The sequence below is a fragment of the Heterocephalus glaber genome, unplaced genomic scaffold (assembly GCF_053883595.1).
Source record: "Heterocephalus glaber isolate CG9 unplaced genomic scaffold, H.glaber_assembly_v1.0 deba00001457, whole genome shotgun sequence".
In the NCBI taxonomy this organism is placed as follows: domain Eukaryota; kingdom Metazoa; phylum Chordata; class Mammalia; order Rodentia; family Bathyergidae; genus Heterocephalus; species Heterocephalus glaber.
Genome location: NW_028258305.1, coordinates 41,866,962 through 41,890,997, shown reverse-complemented (window position 1 = coordinate 41,890,997; position 24,036 = coordinate 41,866,962). Strand labels below are relative to the sequence as shown.

Genomic DNA, 24,036 nt, shown 5'->3' with positions numbered 1-24,036 from the left:
CCAACATAACAAATTATTTCTTAATCTTTAATAATGTTTTCAGGAAAACATGTAGCACCTGAAGCTTATCAAATTCATTTTACATAGTTTACTAAAGTAGTTTTGGGTCACTTTTCAGACACATTAAAGAATTGAGAATTTTCTATTTCCACAGATGACTGTAATATTGAACAAGATGAAAGGGATATGGATTATTAATATTAGATGCATCTGAATGAAAAGCCTTGGTAAGTAATCACTGAAGTTTTATTTTTTCCTGAAGACATTTGACAGGTCTATCTCCAGTATTAGGGAGATGAGTGGAAACTAGAACAGAAACGACAAAAGTGAAACAAAAGTTATGTATAGTTGCAAACATAATTGAAGGACTGAAAACAGTTGGAGTCTTGAAAAAGTTTTTGTCTTGAAAAACACTCTGACTTCTCTTGAGGGGGGAGGCTGTATTATAATAGGCTTTCTCTGGAGAAACTGTTTCAGAAGAATTTCATTTACAGAAGTAGTAGCCTTGCTTTAATTCTAAGTCTCTTCTTCCCACTGTGAAATGGGCAGGCTGTGGTTACTGATCACATTCAGAGAACTTCCTAATCAAAGCAGGAAAGGCCACGCCTGAACACCTTGATTCTGGGTCCTCACTGCCCAAGTCCATGATGAGGCCATCCTCAATACACGACAGTTCGAACCTACAGCTCAGCTACCACCAAAAAGAACACCTCCCAGTCTTTCTACTGCAGTTCACTTCATTAGAACTTCTGCTTCCAGAATATGATGAGAGGAGACATAATCTTCCCCATTCAGGGACACATATGTAAATGATGCCAGAGGGTACAACTCCAGACACAATATACAAACTCCCGATTTAAAGTAGTTATGAATAAACAGTAAAATTCACATTAGTTCATGTTTCTGAAAATGACTAGTGATTCCTCACAATGAAACACAGAATTTTATATAACTTTTTCTTTAGATAGTCTAAAGACAGACCAAAATCTAATAAAATTTTTCAATTAGGAGGTAAAAATAATATTCCTGTAGTTGCTTTATGCTGCAGTATTTATAATTTATTTTGGGGGAAAAGCAGGCTTAACTTAGTTATGAGCATAAAAAAGGCAACAGAAAACGGTCATTTTAGTAATCATTGTTCTGGAGTTACTCCACCTTACCTTGGTTTGGAATTCCATAAAGCTCTTCTCTGAACATTGTTTCCTGTCTGAAAACTAAGAACCAAAACCAGAAACTTTAAAGTTTCTCTATTTATATAGATATCAATAAGCTAGTTTTAATGTTGGACTAAATTTCAAAATTCAAAGTTCTCTGTTCCTACTTTGCTGAAAGGTATGTATATATCAAGAGAATTTCTATAAATTTTCAACTGCAAGTATCAGTTTTGCTGTTATAGCTCTTTATTTTTGTACATAAAAGGAAGTGGGTTTTGATACTATCTCAGTGTTCTTCCTGTCTTACAATGCACTTGAAATAAAGTGATGTCACATTAAGAATAAAAGTGCTAAATAAGAGAAAAGAATAGGCACAATTATTTGCTTTAGCTTTCCTGATAACTGCAACTGAACGAGAACTGCCTATCACTACCGTAAGTCTGTTGCACTAACTTCTACTGGACTACAGAAACATTTCTAAATATGTGATATGTACCTATCTATACCATACAAATGATTCACAGACTATAGGCTAAATCATTTTTTAGCTTGGCATTTATCCATTTCCTGAGAATATCACTGCTGCTGAAATAGTTATGGATATGCACCTCCCATTCTACCTTCCAAGCTTTTCTCCTCTCAGTTCTACAGACTGTCTAGAGTCAGAAAAGAACTTTAGAGAACATTCCATCTTACTGTAACCCAAGGACAAATAACCAATACTGTGATGATTTCTAGGGGAGAAATGAGATCAAAGGCAGCTCAAAAACAATTCTAAATTTGCTATTACCTTGCTGTTAATGTCTTCCATTGTTACACAGAGTGTAGAACAAGCATTATGTTATTCAAATCTACTTATTAAGCATGACATTGGGGTTGTATGGTTATTTCTTAGATCTCTTAGTATCATGATACATTTACCTCAAATTCTTTGTTTTTGTTCCGGGAATCGAACTCAGGGCCTTGCGCTTGCCAGGCAGGTGCGGTGCCACAGAGCTAAATCCCTGGCCCTATCTCAAATTCTTAAAGATAGCCAGTAATAACAATTAGTTCTGAGCAGAAAACATTGGCAGTAATGGAAATAGTCACTATTCAAAACAGTTTCTGTAGCATATATGACTCTTGAAATCAAGGACTCCCAAAAGTATTCTCAGAAAATGATTCTGTTGCAAGTTTACTAGACTGGCTTTCTTTAATACTGATTTCTCTGTTTCAAATCCCATCTAGAACAAATGAATCTTGCTAATGGTTTCCTTTGCCTTTGCTTGGCTTGGTTCCTAATCTTAGATCTGTAATTTCCAAACTTAAAAGTTTAATCTGAGGATAAGCAGGGGAAGACAGAGTCCCTTTCACTTTTAACTTTACTCTTCCAAAAACAGGTGCCTAACAGACCCTGAGGAACAGAGGGCCATGGAGCACACACCTCCTACCACAACTGACAGGGATTGCTTTATACATCAAGAATTTTGGATGCTCAGGAGGCTGGGCAGGAGAATCAAGAGTTCAACGTTAGGCTCTGCTACACAGTGACTTTGAGACTCTGTCTCAAAAAATCAAAAAATTTTTGGTCAGAGGCCCCTACTGTTTCTTGTCTTCGTTCCATTCATCCCTAAAAACTGAGGTCTGGATGACTCTCCACCAAGTGGGGTTGTGATCTTAAAGCTAAAATCTTCTGATTTTAAGCTTGCCCAAACTGTGTATCTAGTAGCTATACAAGAGGGCAAAGATGACACCAACAATCTCAGTTCTTTCCTGGTGTAGCACATACACATTGGCACAGGGACTGTAATGAATCAGAGCTATTTTTCTGATACAAGCATATTAACAGTTCAGAGCCATTCAAAATTAATGTGTTTAGTACTCCAGGAGGTATCATCTTAGCTTCTAGATGTAAGAGCTGCTCACCTACCACTCATCTAAGAAGACATTCATTCATTCATTCATTTATTTGGGTTGGGGTTTTTTTTTGGTACCAGAGATCGAACTCAGGACCATGTGGTTATGGGGCAGGTGGCAGCACTACTGGGCTAAATACCTGGCCCCGAAGAAGATATTTAATTAGCAAAAATTCTAAATGTCTGTTTTAGTCAGAAACATCAGTATCTTTGTAAAGGGCTCAAGAGTTAGCTTAAAAATTGCTTGTGTTATTAATATGCATTTGAGAGTCCTCCCTGCCTTTTATAAATTGTAAGTGTTGGAACTAAAAAAGATTTGCCCTCTTCAAAGAGATCCTGACAAGAAACTACAGAATAACTGGCAGGAATAGGTAATAAAATGTAGTCTCAATTGGAAAATCTCTTCCAGGGAAGCTGTTGCAGTAGATATTCCCTAAAGAGAGATTTTGGGGGGAGCTATGAAGCAGACACCTAACGTGATGAGAGCAAAGACAGGCACACTAGATTCAGTATTTGTGAGCTGGGGATTTAGCTCAGTAGTGCCACCGCCTGCCTCTTAAGTGCAAGGTTCTGAGTTCGATTCCTGGTACCAAAAAAATTTTTTTAATTAAAAATAAATAAGAACTCTTTAAAAAGGCTACAGATAACCAAGGGCTGAAAACAAACCCAGGTAAAACCCAAAATACTCCTAAGCACATTTGCCTATTTAAATTTAAGTTAAATTAATATTAGAAATTCAGTTTTTAACTAGTCAAAAAAATAAACCTAGAAATGGATCTCATTCCCCTCACAAAAAGTAATTCAAAGAGGGGCGCAATGGTTCATATCCATAATCCCTGCCATTTGGGAGGCTGAGGCAGGAGGATCCCATCTCAAACTAAAATGAAAAAAGGAAGCTGGCAGGATGGCCTGTGCTTGTAATACAGGACAAACTGGAAGTGGAGGCAAGAGGACTGAGTGTTCAAGACCAACCTTGGCTACACAGTGTTTGTGTGTGTGTGTGTGGGGGTGTTCTAGGGATATACCTCAGTACTTCTTGGGTTGAATAAAAAGCCATAGTTTTAAAGAAAATACGTGTAAAACTAATAAAAGACTGTTTCTTGAAATATACCAAGAACACATGAAACACATTCTTTTAATAAAATGGCTGGCTGTGGTGGCGTACACCTGCAATCCCAGCACTCTGCAGGCCAAGGCAGGAGGATCGCCAGGAGTCTGATGCAGCCGGGGCCACATCGCACATCATCAGGAAAATGCAAATTAAAATATGCACCTATAGGAATGGCCAAACTCTGGAGCACGGACAACACAAATGCTGACAAGGATGAAAAGCAACAGGAATGGATTACCTGCTGGTGGAAACACAAGAGCCACTTTGGTGAAGTCTGGCTGTTTCTTATAAAACTAAACATATTCTTTCCCTATAATCCCACAATAATACTCTTGTATTCATCCAAAGGAAATGAAAACTTATGCCCATGCAAAACCTGCACACAGAAGTTTACAATAGCTTTATTTATAACTGCCAAAATATAAATTCAACTAATATGACCTTTAGTAAGAGAATGGATAAAGTGGGGTTCACTCAAACAATGGAATACTCTTCAATGCTAAAAAGAAATGACCATCAGGGCCAGGGATTTAGCTCAGTGGTTGCGTTGCCTGCCTCGCAAGCACAAGGACCCGAGTTCGATCTCCAGTACCAAAAAAAGAAAAAAAAAAGAAATGACCATCAGCCGGGCATGGTGGTAGACACCTGTAATCCTAGCACTTGGGAGGCTGAGGCAGGAGGACCTCTGTGAGTTCGAGGCCAGCCTGGGCTACATAGTGAGTTTAAGGTCAGGCTAAAACTATATAGTGAGACCTGTCTCAATAAATAAATAAATAAATAAATAAATAAATAAAAATTTTAAAAAGGAAAGAGAAATGACCATCAAGCCATGACATAGGCAGGGAGGAATCTTAAATGCACTAAACTAACATAAGAAGCCAGTATGAAAAGGTTCGAACTATATGACATTATGGAAAAGGCAAAACTATGAGGACAGTAAAAGAAAAAAAATCAATGGTTGCCAAGAGTTAGGAGTAAGAGAGAGCCGAGTAGATGGAGGATAGAAGATGTTTAGGGCAGGGCTGGGGATTTAGCTCAGTGGTTTTGGTGCCTGCTGCGCAAGTGCAAGGACCCGAGTTCAATCCCCAGTACCAAAAAAAAAAAGATGTTTAGGGCAGCAGGATAACAAAGTGCCAACGTGGGTTCATCAACTATAATAAAAATACCACACTGGTGGGGAATCTTCAAACTGGGCAAGGCTATGCCTATGTGGGGGTAGGGAGCACATGGGCAATTTCTGTACATTCTACTCAGTTTTGCTGTGGACCGAAAGCTGCCCTAAAAATGAAAACATAGTTTTGAAAAGCAATTCCTTGGGAACATTAGTCATAATATGTGGCTATTGGGTTTTATTGGACATTATGGATACAAATACTTTTAATCATAGAAACTACTAGAAATACTCATTTAAAGAGTAAATGAAAGAGACTGACAGGCCTGGAGTCTGGGAAAGAGGAGCTGCCAATAAGAGTATTGTCCTAAACAGCATTCACTACTTCATTGGAGGATCAAGAAGATTTACCTTTCCTTTTCCACCTGCTCTTTTTTCCCTCTTTGTTGCTGCCACCATCACTGCTGCTGCTGCTGTTCTCAGAACTCTGGGAATCTGACTGACCATCACTGCTTTCTTCTGAACCTTCTGATAGCTCCTTCACCCCATCCGGCACATCTTTCTGAAAATGCAGGGACCCAATTAGGATTAATTATCACCATTACACCAAATAGGAATGAAATTCTGATATGCAATGTTGCAACTTAATTGTACTAACTTTTAGTATTATAAGACATAATAGCAGAACCAACAACATTTTCTGAATTCTTGTTATTTTTCTTTTTTGGATCAATTATGTTAATGTTTCCATCTATATTCAAAGATAAAAATTATACACAACATTCATATATAGGCACAATACACAGCCAGAAATTGGGTAGATTTAAGTTCAGGTAATTGATGATGTGTTTAGGATAAAAAAAAATATATAATAATAATGTTGTTAAATATATGTACATCTGGGTAAGAATCACTATGTTTTCTGAATACAATCAGAAAACTGAAGGCTGGATGGCAAGAGTGCATTATTTTACTCTAATTGGATCCTAGATACTGGCTAGTAAGTACCAAGGGTCAAATAGAAAAAAGAACATGTTTTTTACAAACCCTATCAATCTTATTGGTTTTAGAACTTAATAATGAGAATGCTAAACAGAAAGGATAAATGTGTCAGCTTACTATGTAAAAGATATAACAGAGTGATTGCAAGATCAAGAACCAGGAAAACAAGATTTTCTGGCTTTATCTTTTAACTGCACAGCCTTGGGCAAAGTGCTAACCTCTCTTGGCTCAATTCTCCTGACTATAAGGTGGGGATAATAATATCTACCCAAAAAAAATCATTCAGAAATTAAATGACTTAATATAAAATGCTGGCAAAAGAGTTCACTAAATGTTACTATAAATTTATGTTGTATATAAAAACATACATGTATAAATAAACAGACCAGTAAATGTTGTTTCTAAGTTACAGTTATGGATTTTTTCCACCAACTTTGTTTCCCATATAATTTATTTTTATAATGATAAAAATAATTCTGACAAAGACAAAATGTGACCCTCCCACATATAAGTGACATGCATGTGACTTCTGTATCATAAACTCTGATCTAGTAAACTGTTATTTCCACTTAAGTTTATATCCTAGTGCCATTTCTCTGCAAGTCATCCCTTATGTTATACACTTTCTTAAAATACAGACCCCATATTTTTCTATTCTTTCCTTCAAAATGCAGGACAGCTTTTATAGAGTTAGTTGTCAGCCAGATATCTTGACCTGTAGGTTCAACAAGTATCTGAAATACAAATATAATTAACTTCTTTTGTAAAAAACTTGGGATCCTGGCATCATGAGCTTATGTCCTGAATCTTAGAATTTTATCACCCTCTCTTTTACCTACTCCAAATGTGATATATTCTATTTCTGTAATGCCCTCATTCCACCTCTTTTACCACTCTCTTAGTTTAGGGCCTGAGCTTCTTCTCCAGACAACTTTAATGACCTTTTTTTTGCTTCACCCTGAAATCTATCCTAGTCAATTACATTGTTGTTCTGGAAAACCTCTGCCATCTAACACACACACACACACACACACACACACACACACACACACACACACACACTCTCTCTCTCTCTCTCTCTCTCTCTCTCTCTCTCTCTCCCTCTCTCTCTCTCTCTCTCCTGTAAATGGCCCAGTCAGGTTCAAATGCTGCAAAATTTGGCCTCTATCTAATGTTTACCATACTTAACACTCTTAAATGGAAGCTTACGCACATATTATGGTCTAACTACTCCAATTTTCTCTACTTTCAAATCTACTCTGAATAGCCTTTGCTTGAGCTATTCTCTGTCCTGGAAGGCTCTTACTCCTACTACTTATCTATCAAAGCCTAGCTCTAATCTTACAAGCTAATGATAACAAGAGTTTTTAGATCCCTTAATTCAAAATTAGATTTTATCTTACATCACTGTCATAGTATCTTATCGCACAGTACCAATATAACACTGTATAATAATATAAACTAGTAGTATTATAAGAAATGTACTACTAGGTCTCCACCCATGATTCCTGACATAAAGCTCCAAAACTCTTATAATCCTGAGCAATCATTGCACTAATATTTGGCCTCCAATCTTGGTTCCTGACACAGAGTTCCTAAGTCACTTGGGATCTCCCGGGCAACAACAGCATCTTTTGTTTAAGTGAGATGACTCTGGATGGCCTCAGGATGGGGGCTGGTTCCCAACTGAGCTAACTATGTTATTAGAAAGTTTGGAACTTTTAGCCCCACCTCCCAGGAGTAGAGAAGGCACTAAAGGTTGAACTGGTCACCAAATGGCCATTAATGTCACCTAATGAAACCTCCATAAAAACCCCAGAGGCCTAGGAATCAGGTGAGTTTCCAGATAAGGTGAACACAGGTGAGTGCCTTAAGGATGGTCCTCCAGGAGGGCACAGAAGCTTCATGCCCCTCCCCACACACCTCACTGTGTCTCTTCTGATGTTCATCTGTATTCTTCCTAATACTCTTTATTTAAAAAATAGGTAAATGCCTGGGCATGGTGGCATACACCTGTAATCTTAGCACTCAGGAAGCTGAGGCAGGAGGGGCACCATGAGTTGGAGGCCAGCCTGAGCTACATAGAGAGATCTTGTCTCAAAAAAATCAACCCTCTCTCAAAAGGAAAAAACAAGTAAATGAAAGTAAAGTGTTTCCTAGACTTCTGTGAGCTGTCCTAGCAAATTAGTCAAATCTAAGAAGAGATTTATGGGAACCCCATTATAACATGTCTGTAAGAATTACAGGTTACAACCTGAGACTTGGAACTGGTATCTGGAATGGGAGATAGTCGGGGGTTTGGAGTGTGGAGTAGTCTTGGGGAACGGTGCCCTCAACTTGTGAGCTCTGATACCATTTCCAGATGGACAGTGTAAGAGCTGAGTTGAACCAGAGGGTACCCAGCTCTTGTCTACTGGAGAACTGCTTGGTGTGTGGGGAGAAGCCCCATCAAAGGTATTATATTGAGTGTACACTTTGGGTTTTTTCCTATATCTTCAATGAAGCAGACATTTAATGACTCTCATTAAAAAGTTCTAGAACAGATAAAATCTCAAAGTAAAACAGAAAGCTCTATGTGGAAATAAAGTCCTATAACTTCAGGAAGTTAAACATAGGAGACAAAAAACAGGCAATGTAGGGAGGTTAGATCTTTTTAATGTTAATAGGCTAACACAATCACAGAAGACAGTGATGACCACAGCTTGAAGCTATAAAGGTAACAGGAGACAGAGTCTCTCACAGACATAGTCATTGCCTGCCATGCATTCATTCTGTCTCGTGATCAACTTACTCTGGGCAACAATCCCTTTCCTCAGCTAACTTGACTGCAGTGGGCTTAGAATCAGCTTCACATCAAGGGTGATCATGATTAAATGCTGGCCAGTCAGTCAGAAGAACCTAGACATGTAGCAACAGCCACCATTCAGGTATGGCCACATTAATTGACCAACTAAGCCAAATCCTGGGTTTTCCTCTCTCCAGGCTTATAGTATGCAGAGTGGGGACTGTGACTGAAGACATATGATGAGGAAAAACTAAAGCTAACCAAACAAAGTGGAGATACCAAGCCCTGATGATATCATTTGAGCACCTGGACCCAGCCTGATTTCCTTAGAATTTTCAGTTAGATGAGCTAATAAATTGTCTTACTCCTGCTCATTCAGAGTTGTTTTGACTGCTTGAAATATTAATAAGTAAAAATCTCTTCGCAGTGTAGAAATTAAGATATTAGTCAGCTTTTTGTGGAGGGGGAAAAAATGGGTTTGGGAGTTAGTTAAGTCATATCTGTGTTGATATTCTAATTCTGATATGGACTGGACAACACTGGTCAAAGCAATTCAATCTTCTTAACTTTGGTTTTCTCCATTAAAAAAAAAAAGAATAATCACAATCATTGAGTTACTGAAGAGAACTAAACGAGAGAGTAATGTAAAGCTTCTAGTCAATATGTTTCACCATAACACCCAATAATTATTCAAACGGTGAAAGCTTCTTTTAAAGTCACTAAAGAGGTCAGGTGTGGTGGCAGACGCCTGTAATCCTAGCACTGGGGAGGTTGAGGAAGGAGGATCTCCATGAGTTTGAGGCCAGCCGGGGCTACACAGTGAGTTCAAGGCCAGCCTCAACTACATAGAGAGACCTTGTCTCAACAAAACAAAGCAAAACAACAACAATAAAGTCACTGGAGAAGCTGGGAGTGGTAGTACAGGTTCCAAGTGGTAATCCAAGTTACTTGGGAGGCTGAGGCAGAAGGTTTCCAAGTTCAATCCTAGCCTGGGTAAGAAGTGAGACCCAGCCTCAACTAAAAAAAAAAATTAATTATATATATATATATATTTTATATATATATATATATATTTTTTGGTATCAGGGATTGAACTCAGGTCCTTGAGCTTGCGCAGCAGGCGGCAAAACCAGTGAGCTAAATCCCTAGCACAAAAAAATTGATTTAAAACATGTCACTGGCATCTGGAAACCAGGTACAGTGGCACACACCTATAATCCCAGCCACCAGGGATGTTTTTCAGGAGGATCTCTTGAGCCCCAGGAGTTCGAAGCCAGCCTGCACTACACAGCAAGACCCATCTTAAAAACAAACAAAAAAAATCACTAGAAGTCATTTTAATTTCATCCTTTCAAGATAATACTATTGTAAGAAATAGTTATTCCTCTGGCCTACTTATAGATTAGTAAAACTACACACAGACACACACACACGGGCGCGCGCACACACACACACGAGGGGCTGGCAGGGCATGTGCTTAATGTGCAGGAGGCCCTAGGTTCAGTCTCCAGCACCCAAAAGAAAAAAAACAAAAAACAAACAAACTATATGTGTGTTATGGAGTTGAAAGTATTACTTCTTATTGAAAATATGTTCTTCAATAATTGAATTCTATCTGTATAACTCAAATACTACTTATGTTGTCATTTCCTATTTTTTCTTTTTAAATGACTCCCCAACGGAAATATTTACCTTCAAAGTATACACTCCCATTCTACCTGGAACTTTATAGAAGATGCCTTCTTCACCTCGGGAGTTTGTATGTAGCATTGCATTCAGGCAGGCAAGGGGGGAAGTCCCACTGTAAAACAAAAAGATGATGATGATGGTGAACACAGTGATTAGTTTCTGTCTTTGAATAGTCTATGTGACACTGACTTAATTTTTTAAATTGGTAAATATTCCTTTAATTTAAACACAAAGTTTGTCAATCTAGAAAGAGGTTGTCAAGATCGAAATAGATATAAAAATCTTTCTCATACATCTGAAGAAAAATAAAATTCTTAATTCTGATCCAGTATTTAAATTTAAGTCAAGAAAAATACGAGGGTACATATATATTTTGTACACATTCTACTTTACTTAGCACAAGCTTTACAAATGTTTAAGAAAAGTGTGTGTGGGAGAATCAGACACAACAGATTCAAATGAGTATTTATCTTCTTGCTACTGCTGCACCAAACTAAACCTGTGAAACTAACACAGTCATCATTTCTTGTACTTAAAACTATCATGAGATCTCTTTAAAAGACATTAAGTAGGATTCTGAGCATTTATTTTGAACATCACAACACAGATAAAAGTAAGATCATACTGAGAGAAATCAAATAGAATCAAGTCTTACTTAAGTCTTGTACTAATGTCAATTTCCAGGTTTCCAACTACTGTACTATAATTATATAAGATTTACTACTGGAGGAAGCTGAATGAAGTGAAAATGGGTGTGTATGTACTATTTTTGCAGTTTCCTACTGTTCCAACAATCCCACTTAAAATCTATCAACAAAAAAATAAGGCCACAAGGACTTAGGGACTTATGTGTAAGGATTTATTTTCTCCACCACTGTTAGAAGTATCAAAGCACTGAAAATAACCTGAAAGTCCACTAATAAGGAAACAGTTGACTGTATGTTAAAATAACCAACAGGACATGAATAATAACAGCTACCTTAACAGCTAAAGAGTCCTAAGTTTCAGGAAACTTTAACTTCGTCTTCACAATAATCCTACAAGGCAGGCAAAATTATTACACCATTTTTACAAAGAAAAAAACTAATGCATAGAGGGTTAAAGAAGTTGTCACAAATTCCACAGTTAGCAAATTATGAAGTGAACATTCCACTGAGAAGAAAAAAAGCAGAAGCAAAAGAAAAAGGAAAAAAAAAGCAGGGATTTAGCTCAGTGGTGCTGCATCTGCCTTGCAAGCACAAGGTCCTGAGTTCAATCCCCACTACACACACACACACACACACACACACACACACACAGAAATGGCTTAAAAAGAAAACATGTATTTAAGAAAAAAAATGTTCAATAACTTCCCCGGTAAGTTTACCCTGATTAATGGCATTCACTTTCAGTATTAAGTAGGGTGATAAACTAGTGTTGGTGGATCCAAAGAGAAAAGCTCTCTTAGCTGAGAGTCCCTGAGGGAAGTCCAGGGAGCAAACAGCTACATCACACTGTGATGCCAGCTGTTATTACATACACAGGTCCATAATCCCTGACCCAAAACACTTAGGCCAAATGTTTCAGGCATCAAAACAAATTTTTTAAATTTTATTTTAGAAAGGTAGCATAATATACCTAAATTACATAACATTGAGAAGGAAATTGGGGAGAGCACTGTATATCATAACCCAACACAGTGAAATATGAATATTCAAGCAAAGATTGTGCAGTTTAATGTCACTTCAAAAGAAGTGCTATCATCAAATGGCTTTGGGTGCTAAATAAATGAAGACTCTTTATTTCTCAAGAATCTGAGAAACTGGAATTATTGGGTAAGAGACTTCCAACTGGCTTTAAGACGGGGGTGGGGTGGGGTGAGGTGGGTGGTGGTGTAGGGCTTAATACCTAGAACAAAAATAAAACATTAACAATAAAACGTCTTTAAAGTGAAACCTACAAAATGAAAGTAAATGGTACACACATCTGAAGAAAAGGTGTGGTAGAAGAGTGAATCTATGTACATTGTCATATTTTCCTTACAAATCTGATACACATACCATTTATAACCACATACATCATAAGAAAAAAATTTTTAGTTTGTCATCTGACTCATCTGACTCTGTAGTGGGCCAACCAGATTCAATGGTGTGTGATTTTATTTAAGGCCTCCAGGAAGGAGATTCTCTCTTCTATATTTGAACCTGCAAACATCTAGCTCGAGGAGCTGCTAGCAATCATCTTGTATGATGATAGATGAGCCTGCTGAGAAAGCAACAAACATGAAGCTGGCTGAGCTGAAACTGCTGCAGCACCTGGGTTGAGCCTGGCTGGTTTTTTTTCACTTACACTAAATGACAAATTTCCTTCAATGGTTAAGTCAGGCTTATATTGTGTTTTTTGTTATTTACCACTGAAAATAGCTGACACAAACAACTCTCTACTATTAATAAAAAACATTACCTTTCTGATCAATAATGTCTATTAAGTGATAGTATGAGAAGGGGTAAGGGGCTACCTGAACTTGTACAGACTCAGGAGCAATTACATGTTTCTCACTTTTTTTCTTAATCATCAGCTTCAAGGATTAAGAAAGAAATCAAAGTAGGATCTGGGCACAAAATTCAAAGGGGCAGCTTAAGTTACTATCTGTTTCTATCATGTACTCTATCACGTGATGACCCTGGTGTAAGTGAAATGTGCTTCTCTGTCACAGTGACATTGGGCTTCAGCTACAAGGCTTGCTCTGGTTGGTGAAACGGAAAGAGAAGTAGGGGGTAAAATGTGCTTGGATTTGGTCTATTTCTATGACTGCTATGAGACCATGGCCAATGATTCCCGATTCCAGGAGAAAAACAGAACAATCCACAGACTGCAGCAAAGCCTAGTCAACAGTAACTTAGCCTAGGCTAAACTAAATACATGAGAGAAAAAAGTATTCATTGTTATAAACCACTAAAATTTGACGCTGTTTAACAACAAAAACTGCCTAAAAAGCAAGCCATGTGTGTACATATATATGTATATATGTTTTGTAAGAAACACCTGTTTCTTAGCAATACTCAATACCAAAAGATGATAAATGAAGTTCTTAAGGAAAGTGTGGCTGGGCATGGTGGCACACACTTTTAATTCCAGCAACTGGGAGGCTGAGGCAGAAGGATCTCTGCACTTTGTTAACCTGGGCTACATAGTGAGTTCAAAGACAACCTGAACTACATAGTGAGACCCTGTCTCAAACCAAACAAAGTCTGAACAAAAAAATTTACATCTACTGTACATGTTATAAAAAGAGCCAATACAAAATCTTCAGCTCACAAGAATTCAGAAGAATAAGCATCTGTAAACATTAAAATTCCATTAGATGAAATTCAGCCAACAATGAAATGCACCAAAAATAAATAATTCAGGAAAGAAGAAAAAAATCTCTTTAAAAAATGACATACAATCAGGCACAGTGGCACACCCTGTAAACCCAGCACTCGGGAGGCTGAGGTAGGAAGATTCCAAGTTTGAGTTTGAGTCCAGCCTGGGCTACATAACAAGACACTGACTCACCCTCCAAAAAAATAAAAAGAAACAAACAAAAACATAGTTAGAAGGGGCCGGGGATTTAGCTCAGTGGTTTCGTCGCCTGCTGCACAAGTGTAAGGACCCAAGTTCGATCCCTGGTACCCAAAAAAAACCCCCCAAAACCCCAAAAAATAGTTAGAATCAGGTAATAGAAATGTAAATATTTTTTCAACTTCATTTTAAAAATAACAACATACCTTCAGAATGTTATTTTCTTTTCCTCAATTTCAGTAACCATTTAGGAATTAATACTCTCAGTGAAGAAACTCAAGTCTATTTTCTTAGTTTCTTTAACCAGAGGCAGTAATCAATGGTTACTTCTAGTTAGAGTTTCAGAATATCTTCGGTGAACATGTTTCATGACTGATTTTTAATTTTTTGTTACTAGGCATCATTTATATAAAAATAAACATTCCAAAAATATATGAATAAATTAATAAAACTAGAAAATTTCTGAAAGTATGAATCGTTTTTCAAAATCTCACCCTTTGTCACTGAGCATGCTACTAAAAACAAAACTAAAACTAAAAAAAAGGGTAAGAAAAGAAGTGCATACAAAATGAAGCAAAAGTCTTCTAATAAAGAGAAAAGACACAATGAATAGCAAGGTATTTGTTGACCAAGTACAAGAGGACAGACTCAAAATTCTACACATCCACAAATAAAAAAGAAAGAGGTTACCTTCATATGGCATTCAAAGATCAAGAAACAAGCCAAAGGTGAAAATCTAAAAAGATCTAGTGGTTTTAGAATGAATATATTTAGATCATATCACTACAGTTTTTAATCATCTGAATTATATGGTAATGATCTTTATGGGGGAATTAGCTTTTCACTTACAGAATATCGATATAAAAGGATTTCTGGCATTTCGATGATAGCCTGAAAGTTTGTTATATCAAACTATAAAGTGTGATTAAAATACATGTTAACTGTTTAAATTCTTTTAAAAAATGTATTACAGTAAATGACACATCCATGAATCCCCATTGTTTGGAACATACTTATCCCATGGTCCCTGCCACTTCACGAAGCAATTCAGGAAGTCCTCTTTCATGAGTGTCTTTATCAGATGTGATAGAAAAAAAATACAGTGAATACTGCTGCCAAGTACCATCCAACAGAAAGGAAGCCTTGTAAAAGCATTACTATGTGTCCTCATCCACCTTATTCACCAGATCTGGCACAGGTATCTTTTGGCTTTTCTCCAAAGCCAAAACATCCATGAAAAGTAAACATTTTGAATCAATTCAGGACATCAAGGCAGGCGTGTCAGCTCAATTAAAGACACTCAACCAAGGGCTTACAGAGGACTAACCGAACCACTTCACAACGTGGCAATAATAATGGGATAAGTATGTTGGTGGGGGCTTTTTAGTTTTGATTTTTTTGTTTGTTTTTTTTGGTACCGGGGATTGAACTCAGGTCCTTGCGCTCGCATAGCAGGTGGCGAAACCACTGAGCTAAATCCCCGGCCCTAGTTTTGATTTTAATAGCATGCCTGTGACAAAGCGAGTGATTTTGCAAAATACTCTTAATCTTTCCAAAGTTTTGTTTTGATAAACCAAGTGAAAAAATGCAGTCAAGGTGATCTGATATAACCTTAGTGACTATTTTACACAAGGAATTGGGGGACATTAATGGCGCAGTGTCTTTTACTGTGATGAATTTTTAAAAATTTAAACATCCACTATTATTTTTTAATCACACCTTGTAGGTTTCAAACAGAATGACAATGGTTTTGCAAATCCATGATAGAATGGGTACACATTAAAATTTATCTTTAATCTACAATAAATTTCAAAAATAATTCATTGCTTAGATACTGCCTGGATGTCCATGCTAAGGCATTCTCTGAATACTATTCCTGAATGCATTAAACTACTACTTATCCTAAAGCAATAAATGATTATAGTATAAATAATAACCCATTGAATAAGATGAAAACCCATGAGTTTATACTGATCTAAATAAAAGAACAAGGGCGGGGGATTTAGCTCAGTGGTTCCAGTGCCTGCCTCGAAACCAAAAGGTCCCGAGTTTGATCCCCAGTACCAAAAAGCAAACAAACAAACAAAAATAAATAAATAAATAAAAGAACAAATCAATGATTGGGAGATAATTCTTTGTAGAATTCTAACAAAGAAATAAAGAATGATTTAATTAGAAAATCAACATATGGGGTAGCCAACCTTGGTAGGTTTCAGGCAAGTACATTATTATTAATGGATGTAATGCGAGGTGGAATCTAAAATGACCCCTAATTACCACTACTTCCTAGTTTGCACCCTTGTCGAATCCCTCCTCCTTTGAGTACAGGTGAAACCTTGGATTTCCCAACAAAACCTAGTGAATGCAGTATCAGTTTAGTGACTATTTTACACAAGGCTGCATTGTACTTGCTGTATGACTGTCCCTTTCTGATGAAGCATGTGGCCATACTTGGGAGGCCTATATGGCAAAGAATTCAAGACAACCTCTAGCCAACAACCATCCAGGTATCAAGGTCCTCAATTTTTTTTTTTTCTACCAGGGATTGAACTCAGGACCTTGCGCTTACAAGGCAGGTTGCGGCACCAGTGAGCTAATCCCAAGCCCAAGGCCCTCAATTTGATAACCCAGAAATATTTGAATCCTGCCAATAACCATGACAGCTTGCAAGTGAGTCATATCCTAATCAAGCTATCAGATGAGAACTTAGCCCTCATCTGCTGACTGCAGCACTGCAAAGGATTTAGTAAAGTCATGCTCACAACTTCTGACACAAAAACCAAGATAATAAATGTGTGTTTTTTAGGTTGCTACATTTGTGGCAATGTTAAATAGCAATATGGTATAATAAAAGCAGTATTAACTAAGAGCTAATACCTATAGTTAATGCATAACTAATAGCAATAGAAAATAGTAAGATGTCAAAACTATAATGAGATGCCATTGTTACAGGCAGGTAAATTAGATAGAAATTAACATATAGCCAGAGAGGGCTTGCGCCAGGGATTTAGCTCAGTGGTGCTATGCCTGCCTCGCAAGTGCGAAGTCCTGAGTTCAATACCCAGTACAAAAAGGGGTGGGGCTGGGCTGTCAAGGAAGTCAGCAGAAAAAATAGAAATCAGAATTGTGGTTGGAAATGCATCCGAAGAAAACCAGGGCTCAAGATAAAGATGCAATGGGCCAGGGATTTAGCTCAGTGATTCGGGCACCTGCCTCGAAAGCACAAGGTCCCAAGTTCAATCCCTGGTACCAAAAAAAAAAAAAAAAAAAAACCTGCCTCAAGGTATAAGCAGTAACTTGGAATTATATCCCCTAAGGGTAAAAAAGCCATATCAAGGTCTACAAATTGTGATTTTCTACTCTATATTTGATGCTATTGTTATTGCTGATTGCACTACTTTAGCCAAGGTGACATGATTGTGCTAATCACTTGTGCCTCCTGGTATACTAAGACTGAGATTGCCTAAGGGTCTTTAAAAAAACACAAAATAAAACCTACCCACCAGTGCCAAAGAACTGGCAGCTGGGCCAAATAGGTAGAAACTTCTCATCACCAATAAATTGAAGAGGTAGGATCCTGCAGCAGATTCAAAACCCAAAAGCAGATACAACTGGAAGATGCTTCTGAGAAGTAGTCATTTACTAAGGGTTCTGGATACTGGCAATAAAGCTACTTGCCATAAGCAATTTATAAACTCAGGAATCAAACTTAAAAAAAAATAAAAAATGAGAAGACACTTAAACAAGATGCAACCCCCACAGTCTTTCAACTCACCAAAGGCAAACCCTGGGGGTAATGAAGTGGAACAATCTGAAAGCCACCCACCTGTACTCTCTGAAGTGGTAACATCAGAAGTAACAAAACAGATGAACAAGACGCTAGAAAAACAAAATCAAAGCAGAAATAATTTCTCAGATAACTACAGAGATGATGACCAGAATGAAAGACACAGATAACAAAATACAGGAGCTCAGGAATGTGATGGAAACCATGAACGCCCTGCACTGGAAAGAAATGCAATCTATTTAAAACAGATTCAGGGCCAGGGATTTAGCTCAGTGGTTTCGCCACCCGCTGTGCAAGTGCAAGGACCCAAGTTCAATCCCGGGTACCAAAAACCCCCCAGATTTATATAGATATCCAGGAGATTAAAAACTCCATTGAAAGTATACGCAGCAGAATGAGCCAATGAGAGGACAGAATTTCAGATACAGAAGACAGGATTATGGTTAGAGATCAGGAAAAGAGATTTCTTAAAAATACCAAGGGAGCATGAGAAATACATCCAGCAGCTGCTAGATGATGCAAAAAAGATTAACACAAGATTGATTGGGGTCAATGAAAAGCAGGAGATAGTGCAAATGACATAAAAAAAAAACCTTTTCTCAGAAGTAATGGCAGAAAATTTCCCAAACAGGGAAAAAGAACCTGACATACATATAGGACTCCAATTAGCCATGATCCAAAAACAGAAACAAAAAAAATTTCCCCAAGACATATAATAGTGAAGATTTCAGAAATTCAACAACAGGACAGAATATTAAAAGCTGTTAAGAAAAAAGAAAGAAATCACCTGTAGCTGGAGATTTAGTTCAGTGGTTCTGCTACCTGCCTCGCAAGCGCAAGGTCCCGAGTTTGATCCCAGGTACCAAAAAAAAAAGAAATCACCTGCAAAGGAAAGCCCATCAGAATCACAGCAGACTTCTCAACACAAACATTGAAGTCAAGAAGAGCTTGGAGAGAAGTATGACAAGCCCTAAAGGAAAACAACCTCCAACCCTGACTGATGTATCCTACAAAACTATTCTTCAAAATTGATGGAGAAATAAGATACTTCCATGACAAAGAATACCTGAAGAAATTCATGACTACCAAACCAGCACTCCAAAGTGTTTTGAAGGATATTCTGGAGACAACAAGGATTACAACTCCATGAACCCCAACAGAATGAATCCACCAGGCAAGCAAATAAACAGAAAAGGAAAGAAGGAAGCCAACATCAGAAAAATAACATGACAGAGATAAGACAATGCTTATCAGTTATAACTATCAATGTTAATGGTCTCAATTCACCAATCCAAAGAAAAAGATGGGCAGAATGGATCAAGAAGCAAGATCCAATATGCTACATACAAGAAGCACATTTAACTGAAAAACAAATTCACAGACTGAAAGTCAAAGGATGGAAAACAATATTCCATGCGATAGGAAACCGAAAAAAAACCAGAGGTAGCTATTCTATTTGCAGACAAAGTGGATTTCAAGCCAAGACTGATTAAGAGAGATAAGAAAGATCACTACATCCTGTTAAAGGGAACAATCCCAAGAGATAACAATCCTAAATATGTATGCACCAAATAACAGCACACCCCACTATACAAAAAAAATATTAACAGACATGAAAAATCAAATAAGCACTAATAAGGTGTAATGGGGGACCTCAATCCCCCACTGTCACATATAGATAGATAACGAGACAAAAAATCAAAAATGAAATATTAAAATTTGAACAAATGGACTTAGTAGACATCTACAGAGTGTTTCATCTCACAACATCAAAATACACGTTCTGCTCAGCTGCACATGGGACTTTCTCCAAAATAGACGATACACTAGCTCACAGAACATGCTTAAGTAAATGCAAAGTAATTGAAATTATCCCATGAATATTATCAGACCGTAGTGCAATGAAATTGGTAATCAATGGCAAAAGAAACCACAAGAATTTCATAAACACATGCAAATTAAATAACACCCTCCCGAACAACCGATGGGTCACAGATGAAATTAAGTAGGAAATCAGACAAAACAACATACCGGAACTTATGGGACGCAATGAAAGCAGTCTTAACAACGGAAATTTATAGTGGTGAATTCTCATATCAGGAAAATAGAGTAGGCTCAAATAACCTAATGTTGAACCTCAAGCTTCTAAAAAAGATCAAGTCACACCCAAAGCAAGCATGAGGGAGGACATCATAAAAATCAGAGTAGCCTTTACAATCACAAGGTCCTGAGTTTGATCCCTGATGCAAAAAAAAAAAAAAAAAAAAAAAAAAAAAATCAGCAGAAATTAATGCAATGGAGACTAAGAAAACAATACAAAGAATCAATGAAACAAAGAGTTGGTTCTTTGAAAGATTAAATAAAACTGACAGATCCTTAGCCAACCTTACCAAAAAAGGCGAAAGAAGACTCTAGTCCATGCAATTAGGAATGAAAAGGGAGAAATCACAACAGACCCTGCACAGATCCAGAAGATCATCAATATCTACTTCGAGAACCTGTATTCTAAATGAAATGGAAAATACAGAAGAAATGGACAGATTCCTGGATACATATGAATTATAAAAACTGAATCAAGAAGATACAGAAATTCTAAATAAACCACTATCAGCCAATGAAATTGACTATGTAGTTAAAAAACTACCAACAGGGCCAAGGATTTAGCTCAGTGGTTTCGCCGCCTGCTGCGCAAGCGCAAGGACCTGAGTTCAATCCCCGGCACCAAAAAAACAAAACAAAACAAAACAAAAACAAAAACTACCAACAAAGAAAAGCCCTGGCCCTGATGGATTCACCACTGAAATCTACAAGAAATTCAGAGAAGACCTAATGCTGCTTCTCCTCCAACTCTATAATGAAATTGAAAGGGAAATAATACTCCCAGATTCAATCCTGGATGCAAGCATTACCCTGATTCCAAAACCAGAGAAGGATCCAATCAAAAAGGAGAACTTCATGCAAATCTCCCTAAAGAACACAGATGCAAAAATCCTCAAGAAGATACTGGCAAACAGAATGCAGCAAATAATCAAGAAGGTTAAACACCATGACCAAGCTGGATTCATCCCAGGGATGCAGGGATGGTTCAACATACGCAAATCAATAAATGTAATGCACTATATTAACAAAGCCAAGGACAAAAACTATATGATCCTCTCAATAGATGCAGAAAAAGCATTTGACAAGGTCCAAAACCCATCCATGATTAATACCTCACAGAAAATTGGTATAGCTGGTCTTTATCTTAACCTGATAAAAGCTATCCATGACAAACCAACAGCCAACATCAGATTAAATGGACAAAAACCGAAAGCTTTCATTCTAAAATCATGAACAAGACAAGGATGTCTACTGTCACCACTCTTGTTCAATATAGTTCTGGAAACATTTCCAAGTGCAATTAGACAACAGAAAGAAGGCCGGGGATTTAGCTCAGTGGTTTCACTGCCTGCTGCGCAAGCGCAAGGACCCGAGTTCAATCCCCGGTACAAAAAAACAAAACAAAACAAACAAAAAAAAAACAACTGGGTGGACAACAGAAAGAAATAAAAGGAATAAGGATAGGAAAAAAACAAGTTAAATTTTCATTATTTGCAGGTGACATGATATTCTACATCAAAGACCCCAAAAACTCCACCAAGACTTTTAGATTTAGGGCTGGAGATTTAACTCAGTGGTGAAGCTGCACCTGCCTCACAAGAGCAAGGTCCTGAGTTTGATCCCCAGTATGGGGGGGGGGGCAACTTTTAGATTTGATAACCAAATTCAGTAGTGCAGCTGGATACAAAGTCAACACTCAAAAGTCAATAGCCTTCCTGTACAGAAATAACAGACTCATAGAGAAAGTAGACAAACAATCCCTTTCACAATAGCATCCAAAAAAATGAAGTATCTAGGAATTAATCCAACGAAGGAAGTAAAAGACCTCTACATTGAAAACTATAGTAATTGGAAAAGAGGAGATTGAGAGGATATCAAAAAATGGAAAGATATCACTTGTTCTTGAACAGGAAGAACCAATATAGTGAAAATGGGCATACTTCCAAAATTGTTATACAGATTTAATGCAATCCTAATCAAAATCCCAACTGAACATTCACAGAATTAGAAAAAACAATCCTAAAATTCACTTGGAACCAGAAAAGATCTAGAATAGTGAAGGCAATTCTGGGTAACAAAGGCAAGGCAGGGGGTACCACAATCCCTGACCTGAAATTATACTACAAAACTACTGTGATAAAAACAGCATGGTACTGGGGGGAAAAAAAGACCTGAGGATCAATGGAACAGACAAGAGGATGCAGAAACAGCTCCAGACATACTCAACCACCTTATCTTTGACAAAGGAGGCAAACGCCTTCACTGGAAGAAATCTTTTTTTTTCCTTTGGTACTGGGGATTGAACTTGGGACCTTGCACTTGCGAGGCAGGCAGCAGAACCACTGAGCTAAATCCCCAGCCCAAGATATCCTCTTTAACAAATGGTGCTTCACCACGGGTCATTCTGCAAAACGGACCACATGCTAGCTCATAGAACATGTTTAAGTAAATGCAAAGCAATTAAAGTTATCCCCTGTATATTATCAAACCATAGTGCAATTAAACTGGAGATCAATAGCATAAGAAACTGCAAGAACTTCATAAACACATGGAAATTGAATAACAATCTCCTAAACAACCAATGGGTCACAGAGGAAATTAAGGAAGAAATTAAATAGTTTCTACAATTAAATGATAATGCAAATACAACATACAGGAATCTATGGGACACAATGAAAGCAGTTCTACAAGGGAAATTCATAGCAGTGAATGCCCATAATAGGAAAACAGCAACCTCAAATAAACAACCTAATGCTAAACCTTAAGCTCCTGGAAAAAGAGCAAGACAAACCCAAAGCTCATACAAGGGAGTAAATTATAAAGATCAGAACAGAAATCAATGCAATGAAAAGTAAGAGAATGATACAAAAAAAATCAATGAAGCCAAGAGTTGGTTTTCTGAAAGAATAAAATCGATAAACCCTTAGGCAACCTTGTGAAAAAAAGGAAAGAAAAGGCTCAAATCCATGCAATTAGGAATGAAAAAGGTAAAGTCACAACAGATCCAGCAGAAATCCAGAGGATCATCAATACCTACTTTGAAAACCTGTACTAATAAAATGGAAAACACAGAAGAAATGGACAGATTCCTACATACATATGAATTACTAAAGTTGAATGAAGAAGATATAAAAATTCTAAACACCCCATTACAATCAGTGAAATTAAAAATGTAATTAAAAATTTACCAACAAAGAAAAGCCCAGGTCCTGATGGCTTCACTGCTGCTACAAGACATTTAGAGAAGAACTATCACCATTACTCTTTAAACTCTTCAATGAAATTGAAAGGGAAGCAATACTTTCAAATTCATTCCTGGAAGCAAGTTTTACTTTGATTCCAAAAGCAGAGAAAGACTCAATCAAAAAAGAGAGCTACAGGCCAATCTCCCTAATGAACATAGATGCAAAAATCCTCAATAAGATACTGGCAAACAGAATACAGAGGGTGATCAAGCAAATCATACACCCTGATCAAGTCGGATTCATCCCAGGGATCCAAGGATGGTTCAACACATGTAAGTCAATAAATGTAATACACTATATTAACAGAGCCAAGGACAAAAACCATATGATCATCTCAATAGATGCACAAAAGGCATTTGACAAAATACAACACCCATTCATGATAAAAATGCTACAGAAAATTAGAATAGAAGGTCTTTATCTCAACCTGATAAAGGCTATCTATGAAAAACAAACAGCCAACATCATACTAAACTCGAAAACTGAAAACCTTCATGCTAAAATCAGGAACAAGACAAGGATGTCCACTATCACCACTCCTGTTAAATATAGTTCTGGAAACATCAGCCACAATTAGACAAGAGAAAGAAATAAAAGGAATAAAGATAAGAAAG

General features: G+C 37.3%; 1 protein-coding gene across 1 annotated transcript in view; it reads right to left on the bottom strand.

Annotated features, from left to right (window-relative positions):
• Asxl2 (ASXL transcriptional regulator 2) overlaps window positions 1-24,036 on the bottom strand; it is a 146,641-nt gene that overhangs the window by 53,619 nt on the left and 68,986 nt on the right. Inside the window, exons 3-4 of the mRNA XM_021253585.2 lie at window positions 10,751-10,859; window positions 5,683-5,833 (exon numbers count right to left, since the gene is read on the bottom strand). Coding sequence (XP_021109244.1) covers window positions 5,683-5,833; window positions 10,751-10,859 — 260 coding nt within the window. The remainder of the gene's footprint in view (window positions 1-5,682; window positions 5,834-10,750; window positions 10,860-24,036) is intronic.